The sequence below is a fragment of the Ammospiza caudacuta genome, chromosome 2 (assembly GCF_027887145.1).
Source record: "Ammospiza caudacuta isolate bAmmCau1 chromosome 2, bAmmCau1.pri, whole genome shotgun sequence".
In the NCBI taxonomy this organism is placed as follows: domain Eukaryota; kingdom Metazoa; phylum Chordata; class Aves; order Passeriformes; family Passerellidae; genus Ammospiza; species Ammospiza caudacuta.
In genome coordinates, this window is record NC_080594.1 from 46,960,204 (window position 1) to 46,977,172 (window position 16,969).

General features: G+C 36.4%; 1 protein-coding gene across 1 annotated transcript in view; it reads right to left on the reverse strand.

Moving 5' to 3' along the window:
• Positions 1-16,969, reverse strand: part of CWF19L2 (CWF19 like cell cycle control factor 2) — a 60,065-nt gene that overhangs the window by 16,071 nt on the left and 27,025 nt on the right. The window contains exons 11-12 of the mRNA XM_058825277.1: positions 5,997-6,122; positions 4,232-4,369 (exon numbers count right to left, since the gene is read on the reverse strand). Coding sequence (XP_058681260.1) covers positions 4,232-4,369; positions 5,997-6,122 — 264 coding nt within the window. The remainder of the gene's footprint in view (positions 1-4,231; positions 4,370-5,996; positions 6,123-16,969) is intronic.

Below are 16,969 nucleotides of genomic sequence, written 5' to 3' on the forward strand. Positions count from 1 at the left end.
GTACCAGAGCTTTGCTGGCTTTATCATATCTATTAAATATTGTGCTAAAATTGCTTCACCATGTGAAGAAGAAGAAGAAAAAGGTTCTTTACATAATAGTAGCAGCGGCAGCAACATTTTGCATTTTTCACTTTAGCTTCTTCTAAGGCTTTTTCAAGACTATTATTTTGGTTTATGATGATGGAAATGCAAAAGTGCGAACAGGTAGATTTGCACAGCAAGCAAAAATGATTAGGCTGAAAGTAATTTTCCATTTTACAGACTTATAGAGAAGCAAGGAAAGGCAACATGCAAATTTCCTTTTTGCAAGCCTCTAATAGCAGAATATCACTCGGCTGAATCCATAAAGGAAGGTCAGCATTACTAGTAAAGCATTTAATTTTTCAATGCTGAATTCCTCTTAGGAATTACTGCACGTATTTTAAACTAAAATTAGTTTCTGGCCAAAATTAAAATATCCTGATGAACAACTCAAATTAATTGTTCTCTCTTTCTTGAAGTAAAATATAAAAAGAAAAAAAAATGCTTTAGTAGAATTAATACATACAAATACAAGGTAATTTCTCTTGAGGTTATGTTCCAGGAATCAGTCTCTAAACACCCACAAGCATTTATTGACATGAGTGAAAGGATTACATAAGTCTTAACAGCATGAATTTGGGAAAATTGAGCCACTTACAACAGTCAAAGGCTAAAGAAACTACAAACAGGGTACTTAAAGCTATCAGTAGTGAAAATCTAAGACTGCACACATATTTTGTACTCTAGAAATGTCAGAAAAAAACAGTTTTCAAATGTTTTATTGACTTCTTTATATCCTCAAGATATGCTTCTACAACAGTGAGAACCAAAACCACTTTCAGAGGTGAAGAAAATAAAAAGTAGAAATAGTGATTTTAATGAGTCGTTTTTTCATTGAGACACAACAGCAAAACATGAACAAATCAAACTCTAGGCCTGCTTTTTCTCCATATATCAAAAAGATTAGTGTTGGGTTTTAAAAAGGTTTTTTTTCCCACCACTGTAAATTAAAGATTTGGGCCTTTTTCATGGTATTCATAAATTTGACATAATAGCATGCAAGGGGCAGCTGTGGGAAAGGCAGCATTTCAAACCTCTGGGGTAAGTGACACCCACATCAGCCACCTTCCAAAAGAGACTGAAGGGGAACAGGAGGCAAAAGCCTCAAGCACAGTAGGGTTGTCTTAGAACCATGACTACAAAAATAAGAATGGACAAGAGGGCAATGATAAGTCAGAATCTAAATTTAGAACAAAGACTCAACAGGTAAACAAATAGCAAGGAGACAGCAAAATCCCTCCATCTCATCTCATTGAGCTCTTGAAAAAAGGAGAGGTGGGAAAAGGATTTAATAAGTAGAAGTATGGGTTGAACACTGCAGATGTTTACTCTGTCAATCTGAGGGGGAGTCTGGCATGAGATAATATACAGACCTTCACCTGCCAATGGGATTAGACAGAGGTTTCATGAAGAGAGACTTTGGGTCTACGCACTAATATTTCTTTCAAGTCCCATTCAAGAAAATAAATCCTTTCATGAATTATACCCTTCTATTTCAACATCCCCATCTCTCTACAAAACTGCAATTATGTTATTATCTTCAGTAACAACTAGCCTGTATTTCATTTGAAACCCTGTTAAAGCACTAGATATCGGGAAAGTAGCACTGATCTAGAGCAGAGCACTCAGCTGTGTAAAAGCCAGAAAACAGGCTGGTCTGAGTTCTCATTCTGTTCCCATTTGTGAGAGCAGCACCTATTTCCTCCATCCTCAACAGCCGTGGGGCTGCAAGTTTCTTTTGGGCATAGTCTGGGAAAGTGATAGAAGCCCTGGGAAAATCTCTGAAGGAAATAATAGTTCCCTAGGCAATTCACAGTGGTTAGATGAATGAAATTATTGAACAGAATTTAAGAGACACAATCTCCCTTCTCCCATCCAAGGCAGGACATCATTTGTAGACTTGCAGCAGTTTCCTCCCACCACTCCTCTGCAACATGACAGATTAATTTTTGTGGATAATTTTATCATTTCTCAAACGAAGGCAGAAAGAGAAAGTAATTTGTATGTGTCAAATTTGTGTACTATGTTATCAAAAATAAAACTGGCAAAAGAGGTTTGTTTGCTAGACTTCCTGCTGGAATAAAACACCTTGCTGAAACTACTGAGGAGAAATGCAAGAATTTTGAACACTAACTTATTGAGCCCCAGATCATAATGCAGATACTCCATGTAGTATAGGTTGATAAAGGACATAAATAATCATCTAGAATCTCTGAGATCCCACTCAAATTTTTCAGACTGCTGCCAACACTTCAGTGGTTAACACTGATTTTGTACTGTGAATAAGAATGCTTTCTATAGACATAGAATGACATGGAAACCTCAGAGAGGCCTAGGAGCCAGTTTCTTAACCTAAGATCAAGGAACAAACATCATCTGGGGAAGACCATCACATTTTGTGGTTACAGGATCTGGGAATCACCTGCACAGAAACTACCAAAAGCATTTCAGATCTTAACAGAGAAGAAAAATTGGCATCTGAGATGCTTCTTTTTAAGAAAGTTGAACAAAAATACCTTCAAAACCTAAATGTGACATTGCATAGGACTGAAAGACTACAGTACCATGAATTAAAATATGGACATTGCAACAGTAATGGCTTTGACAAGATATCTACTTTGAGCATATGCTCCAATACACTTAGCCAGTAAATAAATAGTATGGCTGAATCTTTAAAGGTCAGTCAAGAAACGTGTTCTAATAAAACAATGTGATATAGTACATCTTCGCCCAATAACAAAAAAGAAACATTACTTAGCATTTGATCCAAAGCTCACTGAAATCAGTAGGAATTCAGAGCCTTCCAAAACTGCAATGAAGTATTTGTATAGGCTAGGAAACACAATACATTCTTGTAACGTTATTAATAAATCCTATCCTTCAAAAAACCAAACAAAAACAAAACAAGAAACCAAAAATAAAACAAAAAAAAAAAGGGAAAAAAGCTGTTAGAATGAAACAGTTGCTTTCTCACCTAGTGTGGCCATTTCATGTTGCAAAATCAATCTCCAGCAATGGAGAAGACGTATGGGGGAAAGTTGGTAGAATTGACTCTTCTGCTACACATTTGCAGTTCTCAGCATTTACTGTGGAGATCCTGAGCCAAAACCTATCTAGATCTCCCTATTCAATATTTAACAATGAAACTGTATTTCACTAAGTTGCTATATTTTTTTTCTCCAACTCACAATCAAGGCCTCCATTGCATTTCATGCTCTACAACACAAGTTCTACAATTACCTTCTTCACTGAAAAAAAATCTCAAACCACTCCTTCATGTTATCTGTTCTGTGGCCACAGCCCATATGAGAAACAAAAATAGTTGTATTCTATTAAACTTTTATGCTAATAGTTCTAGTCTAGAAGCTGCCTTCCCTTACCCATCCACCCATTCCCCCCAAGCTGAAGAAATTCTCTTTACTTAGGTTTTCTTCAAATGGCCACTGCTCTGTGCTCCTGAATACAGGGTATGCTTTAACAGTTTGGGCAGCATTCAAGATATGGGTGCATGATGTGTTCACTACATGCTTTAAAATGCTAAATACTCCCTTTTCATAACCTCCAAAATTCTGATTGTCCTTTTAATCACACCAGCACTGAGACAATGTTTGCAGACTCACAACAACTCTCAAATCAGGCATCAACATCCTCTTGTATATGTACAGTCATGGCCTCACTCAGCTTCAACATTATCAACATTTTGCCTTCATCAACGCTGTCTGTCATCTGAATTGACTGCCTCAATGCCTGTGATGGGATCTCTTCCTTTTTCTTTGAGAGTTCTATGGAATAATCTCCTGTGTCTGAACTAGACATTTTAATTCCTGTTATACCCATAATGCCTTTCAGAGACCATTTAAAATAGGACAGGTGACTCACATCACTAAAATATGTACGTCTCTCCAGCAACACTGTAAAGTGAATCTTAAGAATCCATTCAGATGTTTCACAATGTTAGAAAATTCCTCGCTTTGTACTTGGTAATTCTACAATTTACAATGGCCCCTATTTTTGACAGTCCTGCATAATTCTGTAGCCATAAAAAAATCTCATCTTCCTTCAGGCCTTCCCTTTACTCAGGCCTCACGTCCTCCCTGATATTTCTAATAATAGCATGCTTAATTAAAAAGTCATACACACAGCACCTTACCTTTGATGCCATACGCATGAACAGTGAGTTTTGATCCTCTGCTGTTCTCATCTTCTCATTTTTGACCAAATCCTTCAGGTTCATACTATCATCATCCTGAAAATACCTTACTCTCTCTTTATCTACATGAGTAGGCATCTGGAAGCAAACACATTAAAAATAAATATTAACCTAATCAGAAAAGATCAGCTACACAATTCAGACCCTAAAAATTTCAACAAGTTTAAAGACTCATGAATCAAGGCATGCAGATCTGAAACATTGGGGCTAACAGCTCCATTTTATCTAAGGAGAAAAACATCTTTCCCTTTCTTCAATTGCATCAGTATGTCTAAATAAAAATATAGCCTCTTCCCAACGTCACTATATCCTTAACATCCTTAAGGTATCAGAGCAACAACATTAACACTCAGGAAAGATAGACAGTACTTCACTGAAACAGTTCATTAGCTCATAAAAATGAAATATCCTAAAAACTAATTTTCATTATTGACAACTCTAAAACTTTTGTAAAGTCACAGATTACTGAAACACAGTAATCACAGACAGTACCGAAAACTTGTGTGAATGGTATCTCTCGGAAATGTTGCCACCTTAGAGTGCACAAAGGAACAGAGATGTCCCTTAGGATAGGATTAGACTAAATTCCAAAGGAGTACAGGAAGTGGTCATTAACATAAAGCAGGACAGCATTTTCCAAAATGGAAACAACGGGACGATGACAACAAATTCCTCACCCTCCTCTGTCTTTCACTTCTCCACAGCAGTGTATCAAACTGATCTGTCCTACTAATCAAGCATGCTTGCTAGAATTATGAGGTAGTGTCACCTCCTCTTATCTCAAAAAGATCAAACTGCTACTATATTTACTGTTAGAAGTAATTATCCTTAGAATAAAACACTGCTCCAGCTTCCAAGTTTCTTATTGTTCTCCAAAGCACTTTGTTACAAAGATTAGGTCATAATTATTATTGTCATAAGTAGTCATATTTTTTGTTGGAACTGAAGTGAAATTAGCCCCTGAGACCTGAGTACCTCAGCAAAATCTTTCTTAATTTGGAAATATTCAGCTCTGCTAATCTTTGTTATTTACATAACTTTATGTAATATAAACTAAAGAGACTGTGATAACTTTTCCCTGAACATGCATTTAGATAAGCCCTAAAGTGATCCCTTGGGAAATGCAATCTGAAAATAAACTGAATATATGTACTTTAATTCTTAATTACAATCAACTTCTGTGACAATGGTCACAGGGGTTTTCAGGTGAAGGGAGAGATGAGAATGTTGACTCCATGTTCAGAAGGCTTGATTTATTATTTTATGAGATATATATATATTACATTTTAAGTACACTAGAAAGAAATAGAAGGAAAGGTTTCCTCAGAAGCTAGCTAAGTTAAGAACAGACAAGAAAAGAATGATAACAAAAGGCAGCTCTCTCGGACGCTGTCCGAGATAGCTCAGTCCTTGATTGGCCATTAATTATAAACATCCAAGATGGGCCAATCACAGATGCACCTGTTGCATTCCACAGCAGCAGATAATCATTGTTTACATTTTGTTGCTGAAACTGCAGCTTCTCAGAAGGGAAAACCCTAAGAAAGGATTTTTCATAAAAGATGTCTGCGACAATCTTCCAAAAGGAACTTTTAAACTACCTACTGACATTCTAATAAGATACTCATTAATTATGGCAATATAAAAGTAAAACTACAAAATCAGTCAAGAGGTGCAGTTCAGTACTCAGATTTGTAAAACTTACCATCTGGTGCTTTCTTCGTCCTCCTTTTGGCTCCAGTGGCTCTGTTGTTCCCATCACAGGCCATGCCCTTCCACTTCCATCTGCTCTCACAAGGACCACTTCTTCATCTTCTTGACGGCTTGAAGCCTGTGTCAGGTTTTAAGACATATTTTAAAACAGATGGTACAGACAAGCCAAAAGAGATACCTAATCCACATGAAATAAGTGTTTAAAATCCTAAAGATTAAGCAACAGATTCTTTACATTTTGTGTGTTCAGTATAATTCAAAGTAGACAGTTTCACCTTAGTGAGGTATTCTTTTCACATTCAAAGAGAGAAAAAAGTATTAAAAATACATTCAATAAATTAAATGCAGAGCTTTTCTTTCTGAAAGAACTAAGTTTGTATTCTTGCTTTTTTCACATAAAGCTTTATCTCATACAGATAGACACACAATGCTTCTGAAAGAGTTAAAGAGATAATACTGAATTAATAAACACCACCATCATTATAATGCTGTATTCCTGAAAACCATCTAAAAACCTACAGCCCATTACCACTTCTTTTACCACTCTAGATTGGGAGTGTGGAGAACAAACACCCTCACCTCTGTTCCCCAAAAAGTTATAGAACTTGTCTTCATGAAAGGTTCTTTATAGGGCCCCCACTTGATAGGGGGGCCCTATATAGATATAGGGGATAGATATATACAAACACAGAGAGGGGAAAAAAAGGCAGAAATTCTTCACCAAAAAGTAAGTATTTTGCTTTCTAAAATATTAAGAATAAATTTTAAATAATTAAAAAGCCTGTGAACTTCCTGATTGTACTCCAAAGATGTTTAGGTAAATCAGTTGATTAAATTAGAGCACATAATGGGGCCACTACTTAATCAGATGGTATTAGGACAGCCTTTGTCAAATCTTATAAACAACTTCATTAATCTCCATTTCAAGCTATTTTCTACCAAACTGCCTTCCACCTGCCATGCTTGCCTAAGGAAAGCTTGTCCCAGAAACCCAAATAAAGTCTGGTAAATCAGTAGATACTGAAGTATACTTCAACAGCTTAATTACATTTTTCCAAGGAAAGTCATATGAAGGTAGAAGTTATGGACCAAAAAGCTGCCTAGGTAAGCCAGACCTCTCTCTTCTGTAACACCAAAGGCAAATCTCATTTTGCAAAGCAAACCAGGATGTCCAGCACAACTTTGGCTCCAATAACAATAATGATATTTTCAGAGAATACAACATGACTTATTTCCAGCATCAGCCAGATACATTTTATTTGTGTGTAATCTGTACCTCAAGTATTCCTTTTTCACAATGTAAGGGCTTTTGTCCCTATTGGTAGGGGGAGAAAAGGTGGTTCATTCCAATGGGAGAAAAAGGCTGTGTGCATTCACCCCACACATGTCATGAGATATAAAGGTCACAGCTGACTGAGACACAAACAGCCAGACTGGGGGGACCAGGTTTTACCATGCCATAAAACCGTATTCACAGCAGATACAGAAAGCAAAGATGACAACATCAATAAGAATGTATCACAGCAAACTTCTACAATGCCACAATTCCTTTAAAACTTGGGTGACTTTACAAGGTTGGAGGTTGAACACATAACCACAGATATTGCAGTGAAATCTCAAAAATCCAGAGCATTGCTAATAAGTCTGAAATTGCACAGACCTTTGTAGAGGAAAAACTCACCCTATCCACATGGCCAAGCAGGGATACAGAGCTCTCCCAAGAGGACTAATCAAATCCACATAGCAGACCCTTTACAGTTCTCAGTGAATAATCTACCAAGTAGCCACTTCTGAAGGGTCCTGCTCATGTGAAATCCTCTGCCAGGAGCATCTTTCCAGTCATTCAGCTCCTTTTACCTGCTGCCCACATAATGTCTCCAAAAAGATGCTAACTTCAGGTCTCTCCTTCCCCACACGTTTGTTTTACTGAGACAAGGAAAGGATGAACTTTTCCATTCCCAGTCTCTAAACTTTAACCTCACTGTATACATGACTTTTAAAATACACAGATCATTAAAACCAACAGTCATTACAACAGCAGTGCTTCAACAACTGCAAAGAACAGTAAATACCAGATTCTTATACCAACTTACAAATATTTAATTCCTTTTAATGACAGCCATCCCCAAATTTGTCTTCACTAAAATTCTTAACACAGACATTTCAAAAAGGATGTCGTTGATGTGCAGGCTGTTATTTTCCCAAAAGTTGATGGAATTCACAAGGTGTTCTATGTGTCAGACTTTCTTCGTCTTTGAAGAAGGGCTCTAAAATATTAGATACAAGCAACATTTGCACTTTATCTTTTCTTCCCATTTCTGCATGCTTACACACTAACATACAAGCAGCAGCAGAGAATCTGGATTGAGTTAGGACAGGGACAGGGAATAGAGAGGGGAGTGATAGATATAATACATACTGAATTATTTGGGTCAGAACCCTATAGCTGGCAAGGTTTTGTCTGCTTTATGAGGCTTTGAGGTTTTTTGTCCCTAATTTCCAGAGTCCTGAGTCCTGACACAAAGCATGTAATACTGACTATAATGTATTCAGATTCAATATTCCAGAGGGAAAAAAAAAAGTCAAAAAATTATAGTAATTTTTACCTTTAGAATACAAAGTACAAAGAAATCAAAGTGGTCCTTCAAAGAGAGATTAAAGGAAGCAGATAAAAGGATAAAATAATTATGGACAGCATGAAAACCAATGTGAAGTCATGTTAGAGACTAACAGCAAAAGCATACTAGGAACCAAAATGAATTCAATGGACGCAAGCCAAACGTGATTATTCAGAAGATTAAAGATGTTATTAGAGGTAAAAACATCCTTCAAACCTCAAAACCCTATCTAAATAGAAGTGACTTAAAAATATAGCATAAAAGTTAATTGTATTCACACAAAAAATGGATTTTTAGTAGAATCTTACTAACAATAATTAGTGAAGTTATTTCTATACACATCAGAAACAAAAAGCTTTCTGGTAGAAAAAGATGCTCAAGTGGTGACAGCATTATCAGAAGATGACATTTGAATAATATATTAATTAATTGTATTTTATTCAACAGCACTTTTTGAAATGAAAGAAAAAAAACCCTAGAACTTTAGAAATCATCTTTAAACTGAAATATCAGTAAAAGGAGGTTTTTTTAGTAAGCTGCCATGAAGTAATGATTTTCACTAGAGCTTCGAAAAAAGAATTGTAACATACAATGTCCACATCCTTCAGCATATATTATATCCCTTTAATAGGTCTTAGTACAAAAATAATGGAAAGCATCAAATATAATAAAAAGCTTTAAAATGTGCCAAAGGCTGATCCTGGGAATTCTGGGGCAATGTATCCAACATTTGTAATGGATAAGTTCACACAAGCAAAATAAAAACTAGACTTCCTCTACACTTGAACAATTACACCATACTGAGAAAGACCCTTTGCAGGAACAATCCACCACTCACAGAAGTAACAGACTTTTTAAGGAGTGTGGATATCAATCTAACTGCAAAAGTTACTTAATGTTCTCTTTTTATCTATTGATATTTTCTTTACACCTGTATTCCCATGACTATATGACATAGTATATGGTAACATAATGTGGCCACTGTGACATAATAAATACTCATTAATAATTATGATCAGATAAATAATATTTCTGTTAAGTGCAACAATAAGTTTAAAACATATATTAAAGTATTTTTAATATACCTATTCTTAAATGTTAAAATTGAAACTGGAGAAGAGGCTCAGTCACTATCCCTAAATCTTGTGATGACTGCTAAACCAACAATATAGTGTACAGTCTGAAATGAATAAAAATAGGGTCTATTTCCTGAGTGAGAGAGGAATTGTTTGTTGCTATTAATTAAGGAACATGACTTTTTACTTCAGGCCAATTAAATATGCAAAGTACACAGTTGTTCTCACCAAATGTACAAACTGCTACACAGCAATTAAGACTCAACTGAACAAAACAAGCAGACAAGTCTGTTTTTGAAAGATAAAAGATTTGAATTAAATACATAAATCAATAGGGTACCCGGTACCCATCTCAATAAGAATTTTGAACTCTCCAGATATTATTCCTATTCCATAATCCAGCAGGAGGAAGTGGAAATCCTCTGCCACATCAGGTGCACAGCTTAATTTGAGGAGCAAATGAAGTAGTGAGGTGAACAAATGAAGTAGTCAGGCCAAGCATCTGAGACAAGATCCACTCAGTTTTCAATGCTAATAGCTATTGGGAATAAAATATATTTTAATAGTCAGTGTATTGTACAGTAGGGAACAAATAAAGTTAAAAAAAATATTTTTAATTACTGAGCCAACAAAAAGCTGGATGCTGCATGATTTGAAAGCTTTCTGCACATGTTTACTGAGATTTACATTCAAGTGGTACAAGCACAGAATAATAAAGGAATAACAAAGGAACAGTCTTGAGCAAGGAACTAGCCTCTACAACCAAATGCTAGCTTTGTTAAATCAGGTGCTGCATTAAGCATGCCACCTGTTTCCTTTCCCCTACAGTCTCTGGTGAATGGAAGTGCTTTGGATATTGTCTTATTCCTCTACTGGAAAAGTCTGTCCTCATGTTATAGTAAGTGTCCAAAAGATATCTAGCATTTCTCAGAGTGCTGGACTCAGCTATTTCTCCCATCTACTGTCTCCTGTTTGCTTCCTTTGTTCCTTCTCCTCCCATTCCAGTTACCCTTCCCTTAGGCTCTCAGCTTGCAGTCACACATAACCACCAGTTACCACAAGGATGGGTAAATCCCATGTAGGAAGAGTGTCTGCCTCCTTCAGTGCTGGCTAGTCCTAAGGGGACTATGTCTTATGTTTAGGATTCATTTTATTCCCAACCTGGAGTCCCCAAGTAACAGGCTTCAAAGCATCTAAGCTCCCCTTCAGGCTCTAACATTTGCTGTGAATAGTGGCATTGTAGCCTTCAATGTAATGCTTATAAAAATCAGTAGTTTAACCATTCTCTATGGCAAGACTAAGGTTTGCATCTCACAGGAGGATGAAATTAAAATGGTCAGAGGCCTATAACAGCAGTCCACTGCATATATGTTGTATCTTTGATTTGGGTTTCTTAAAGTAGAAAAAAGATAAGACTAAGAGAATTAGCAGCATGAGGAAGGAAAGCAAAAGCAAACTTCTAAAAATTAGGTTAAAAATTTAGTACTTCAAGACTTCATAAATATATTAATGAGTCACTATTACACATTCAAAAGGTGCTAACACAGTAATGGGATTTTTAAAAGGCTTTACAAGATCAGAAAGTTGCATTGCCATAATTAGGCCCTTGTGTTTAACAGTGAAGAGAAGCATTAGAAAATCTGTGTTGCAGGTTGCAACTATCCTACAGAAGGTGAACTATCCTATCAGGCAGTGCTTGGTTTGTGTGTAAAGCACTGGACTAAACAAAAATCCAAAAATTCCAAACCATGGAAAAGGATTAGGTCTCCATCCTTTTTTTCTGCCAGTGAGTGACACTGGTTACTAACACAGTAAGTAAAAAACTTCATTTGTTCTTATTGATATAAAGTCAGTTGCCCCTTAAAATTCAGCAATTCTTTGTCCTTATATTACAAAAAGGTTATTTTGGCTAAACTGTTTATTACTCAGAATAAGCAGTTTATTAATCTTCATTAATCTCCTTTTACAATGAATGTCTCTGACATTAGCCCTGCATGCAGAAATCCTTCTATTTCTGCTCAGTACTTATTTTCTTAGAGCGTCTTTAAGACAAGGTGATCAGAATATCATCTCTTGAGTAGAATGGCCACAGACACAAATCTAGAGTCAAATTAATTAAGCCATACTGCCAGCCTGTCGAAGTAAAACTGCAACTAGTAACATATAACTTACAGCAGCTTGTAATGTGTCTGTCCATTGATGCACCTAGAAATGGAGAAAACTAAAGCAATTAAGTCTGATTTTAAAATAATATCCTGGATTTCAGGAAGCCACATAGTCTTGAAAATACAACCTTAAACAAAGCTCTAAATATTCAGTTTGATACTCTAAATTGTTAGCTACACTTTGAAATGATTAGTCACTTAGCCACATCAATGAGCCACTGTAGGTATGAGATGTAAGAAAATTTGTGAAAACTGTAGTGACTACATGGCTTGTTTTTACAGCGAGAACATCTGACACAAAACATATATACTCCAACCATAAAAAAAAGAGAAGTATTGAAGCATGTTGGTTCTTAAGTCCACAGATTTCTATTTCATCTTATCAACTGATTTAACACAGTTAAATGGTAAATACAGCAGTAAAAATATGCAGAAATTTAACATGGTGTGGCAGAAAATACAGCCAGAAAAAATGGCACCATCAGTTACAAGTGCATGGCACTTGGATATGGTTTTTCTCTGCTGTTAAAGCATACTTGGAAGTTTTTGTATTCTCAGTTTGAATTCTAAGAAGTTTTACCTATTCTGTCATTTTATACTTTTTAGGTGCTCTGAAATGACATTTTACATAATTTACTTACTAATACAATTTTTCCAACATGTTTTAATTGCAAAAGCCACATTCCTACGAATTACATTCAGGAAGATAAACCACTTTGACTTAATATGCATTTGTCTTAAATAATTGTGTAATACACTCTTACTGACATCAACAAGAATGTTCAGGAAATAAACTAATCAATAACAGCATACACCTATTATTTTTTAAACGTATGCACTAATGATATGAAAGCTGTTCTGCACCTCATACCCCTTTCATTATTCTGTGCTACATTTAGAGCTAGTCAAGTCTGTAGGGAAAACACAAACTTTTGCTGAAGAAAGAAAGGCACAGCCATCTTCCAGACAAGATTCAAGTGTGATGGAACAGCAGGAATCAGGAAATATGATGAGCTGAAAACATCTGAGAGTAAACAGGCCATGAGCCATCTGTTGCTTTATCTCCCCACCATCTGAAGTTTCAAATAAAATCTCAGATTTTTACTGTGCATTTAGTGAGGATCATTAATCCCCAGCCTTCTAGTTTTTGCACAAGTGTCTCAGCAATACTTCTATGCCAAGCAATTTAAAATTATTTTTAAAGCATTCTTTATATATGGTAAGTCTATCCTACAGCTGTATTTAAATTCTGCATTGGTTTAAGTCAGAATGAAAGTTATGAAAACATCTTACAGGTAAATTTTGACAACCAAATATTTTCATTGCAGAAAAAAAACTGTGTTTACAGTCTCAATTCCCAAACCTAAAATTTAACAACCTGGTACACCTGCAATTTTGAACATTAATTTTCAGGGTGATTTGGCTTTTGCTTACTGTTTGTTTAGCATTGGCTTGGTTTCTTTTTAAATAAAAACCCCCACACATCAGAAGCATTCCTTTCCTTCTTTCTTTCACTTCCTACTCTGAAGTACTAATCGCTATCTAAATTTTACATGTATACACAAATATGCAGAAACACACATGTCCACACATACCACCTGACTTTGAGATAACTGTCTATTTCTCCAAAGAATCACTGCTATTTTTAAGCTATTTTTGAACAGGTCAATCTTGAAAACATATGAAAAATAAACATACATTCTTGTTTTCCCCATTATCATTACTGAAACCAAGAGAACATTATTTCAGGTTTGTTCCACATCTGATTCGTCTCAGGTGCCAGATGGTTTACTTGTCTCAGGATAGTAACTGTGCAGCAAATCATTTCACTGGGTAAAGATCCAGCATGTTCCATCCTGTCTCTCCTAAGGCAGAACTATAAACAATGGGATGCAATGGATGCAATTTTATAGGATCAGAGAATATTAAGGGTTTGGAAGGGACATTAAAGATCCTCTAGTCCCAACCCCCTGCCATAGGCAGGACCTCTCACCAGTCCATGTTGCTCAAGGCCTTGTCCAACCTGGCCTTGGAACACTGTCAGGACCGGGGCATCCACAACCTCACTGGACAGCCTGTTCCAGCACCTCACCATCCTCACAGTAAAAAAATTCTTTCTAATATCTAACCCAAATTTTACCTCTTTCACTTTGCACCCATTACTCTTTGTCCTGTCACTACAGCTCCTAACAAAGAGTCCCTCTCTGGCTTCTCTGTAAACCCCCTTCAGACAGTAGGATTTGAGATTTAAGCCAAGCTGTTTTATTCAGTTTCTTTTCTAAAAACCAGTGTTAGTTCTTCAAAAAGAATTTTAAAAAATATTATTTATAGTGAGCTAGTTTCCCCACTATTCTCCCTCAGTCTGGAGTCTAATGACTTTCAGGAATCCAAATTAAACATCAGAACTTCAATACATCAAAATTTGTGTTCAGACAGGAGGTGTTGGAAACATAATCAACCTTATTATTTATACTCAAGAAGAATAATTAAAAATAGCAGAAGTGCTTGAAGTACATGGAATTCTTAATATTATGAAATATATTCAGTAAAAGATGAGTCCTACTTATGCCATAAAACTCACCAAATTAACTTTTCCTTCCTTCCTTCTAACTATAAATCTTCTCCTCCTGAGATGTACAAGCAATGGCCAGGAGTTACTCTCACAGATACAACAGGTAGCCTAGAAAAGGTTTCCTCCTTTAAAGCAGCACCATGTCAGCCACTGTAAAGTGAAATGCTGTGCCTGCCAAAATTCAAGTCTTACTCTACGGATGTCTTCTATGCCCAAGAGGCTTCACAGAAGCATTGAATACTCTTCAGTAGAAAAACACTCATACTAGACCAAAGGCTGAAGGACTTCCACAGAAAATTCAGTTATTCAGATGAAGATTTTCTGTGATTAAATAATTCATATTTTCCCTACATATTCTCAAATGCATAACAGAAAAGCCTATAGCTGTTTCTATTTTTCAGAACTCTCTTCTTTTAAATAATCAGTGACTCTATACTCTACCATGTTATTCTGCTTAAAGTACCACCTTCCAGCTTTCATTCAATTTTGTATTGATTTTTGTCTTTCAAATGCAATTCATCATTATTGAAAACTGTCTCTAGCGTTTGCTCAGCAGAAACTACTTTCTGTTTCCTGCATACTAATTATGTTCTATGGAATACAGAAAAAAGCTTTGGGTTGAGAAGCTTTTCTTCTAAGCCATACTTCATTTGGGATTGAAAACACTTTTAAAAGATGCATACTCTTATACTATATTCATCCACCACCATGTTGCTGGACCAGATGTTCATGATAAGCACCTTCCAAAGGATATATTGTATATTCTGCCTATTCTTCATTTAAATCCATGCATTCCAATTTTTATAGTAGCAAAACCCACTGCAAATTATGTGCTCCATAGGAGTACCACTGTTCCAGATACAGTTTGTTAAATAAAAATACTGAATAAAAGTATAAATTACATCAGTTGTGACAGGTACTGACAATGGCAGAGGTGACATCCTCATAATCATTGCAATAACATCTAGGGTTGTGTAGCACTTTCAGAACAGAAATGCAAACTGTATTTAAGTGGCAAACTATGAACACATGGAAGTTGTTTTGTAAATGTTGAAGTCTCCACCATTTTCTGCTGTCTCCTTACATTCAATTGGTATCATTTTCATCACCTATCCCAACTCAGACACCCTATGATACAGCAGCCTTCTCTTTACAGAGTTTCACCAGGACTCAAATTGCAGCTTTGCTTTCTCAAAATGCCCATGACAAATTAGACAATAAGCATCTGAAAATAAGCATAATTTCATTCTATCCCAAATGAAATCAAAAGTTTTTTGATTTCCATCGACCCTGAAGGTTGCCTCCTACTCAAAGATAAAACAAGCACAATCTAAATGTGGCTCAAGCATTTAACTACAATACCCATTAAAATCCCGAATTCCATTAACAGATAATTTAACTGTATTCATGCTAAAATTCATAGGGTTACATATTTAAGGCAGCCTGCAGTGAAGGAGGGTTTCTATCCAAGCTGAGACTTAGTGAAGTATATCAGCTGAGAAACACAATGTTTTTAAACTCCAAACAACAGTTTTTGAAAACTGTACTTCACAACCACATTTTTGAGATTGCTTGGGGTAGAATTCTTGTCTAAGTCAAAAAAATTACAAAACTAGTCACTAAGTCTCACTGTAAAAGCTATATTTGCCTCTACTCCCACTTATAAACAAAATAAAATTATATAAAATTAAAATAGGATTTAAGCTAACACTTTATAGTCCCTTCAGTCTGTAGTTTCTTGATCACTTTATGGCAGAATAAACCAGCACCACTATCAAAAGAATTGATCCTGTCCTCTGTACAAACCCCAGCCATTCATACACCCCCTTATACTACGGTAAGTCTTCACTCAGTCACACAGGGAACAGAATTGGGAAATTGATCCGTGTCCACTTAATTAAGAAAAAAACTTCCTAGGGAGATGCATTCAAAATTGGCTTCACTGCTTCCTGATTTATCTCCCCAGCTCTCTCAACAGAAACTGCAATAAGGCAAAGACACACTTCAGGTCCACCCAGCACGACACTGGCCGTGCTGCTCTGCAGAAGCACAGACAGACCTGCCTGAGATAAAATGTTTCATGTTTGTTACTGGTAATGCAGGCACAGCTGTCAAGCTTTGGGATCAATAGGATATCTGTTTGGAAAACCATTTCTGTGGCAACTGCTTCAGGTACCTCACCTGGAGCACACCTGTGTGAACTGGCTGAGGCTGGCACTTGGGTGGTCTGTGCCACAGGAAGGCAGGGTCATGCAGAGCCAAACACTCCTTCCCAAAGCAGCTTCCCTTGTGCTATGGGATGGGTTCTGAACATCTGGGCTACTGACACACAAGGTGACTTAGCTGGCCCTTGGCACACAGGAGTACCAAACACATCCTGCTTGTGTCCCACTAGTCAAAACCAATTCAAAGCTGTAAAATCAGTAAAAACAGCCTGGCATCACAACGACAGGGCTTAGGACAGAGCAACTGTAAGCTCTGATGGACTTCTGACACTCAAACACCACCTAATACAGACTAAAAGGAGTGGGAAA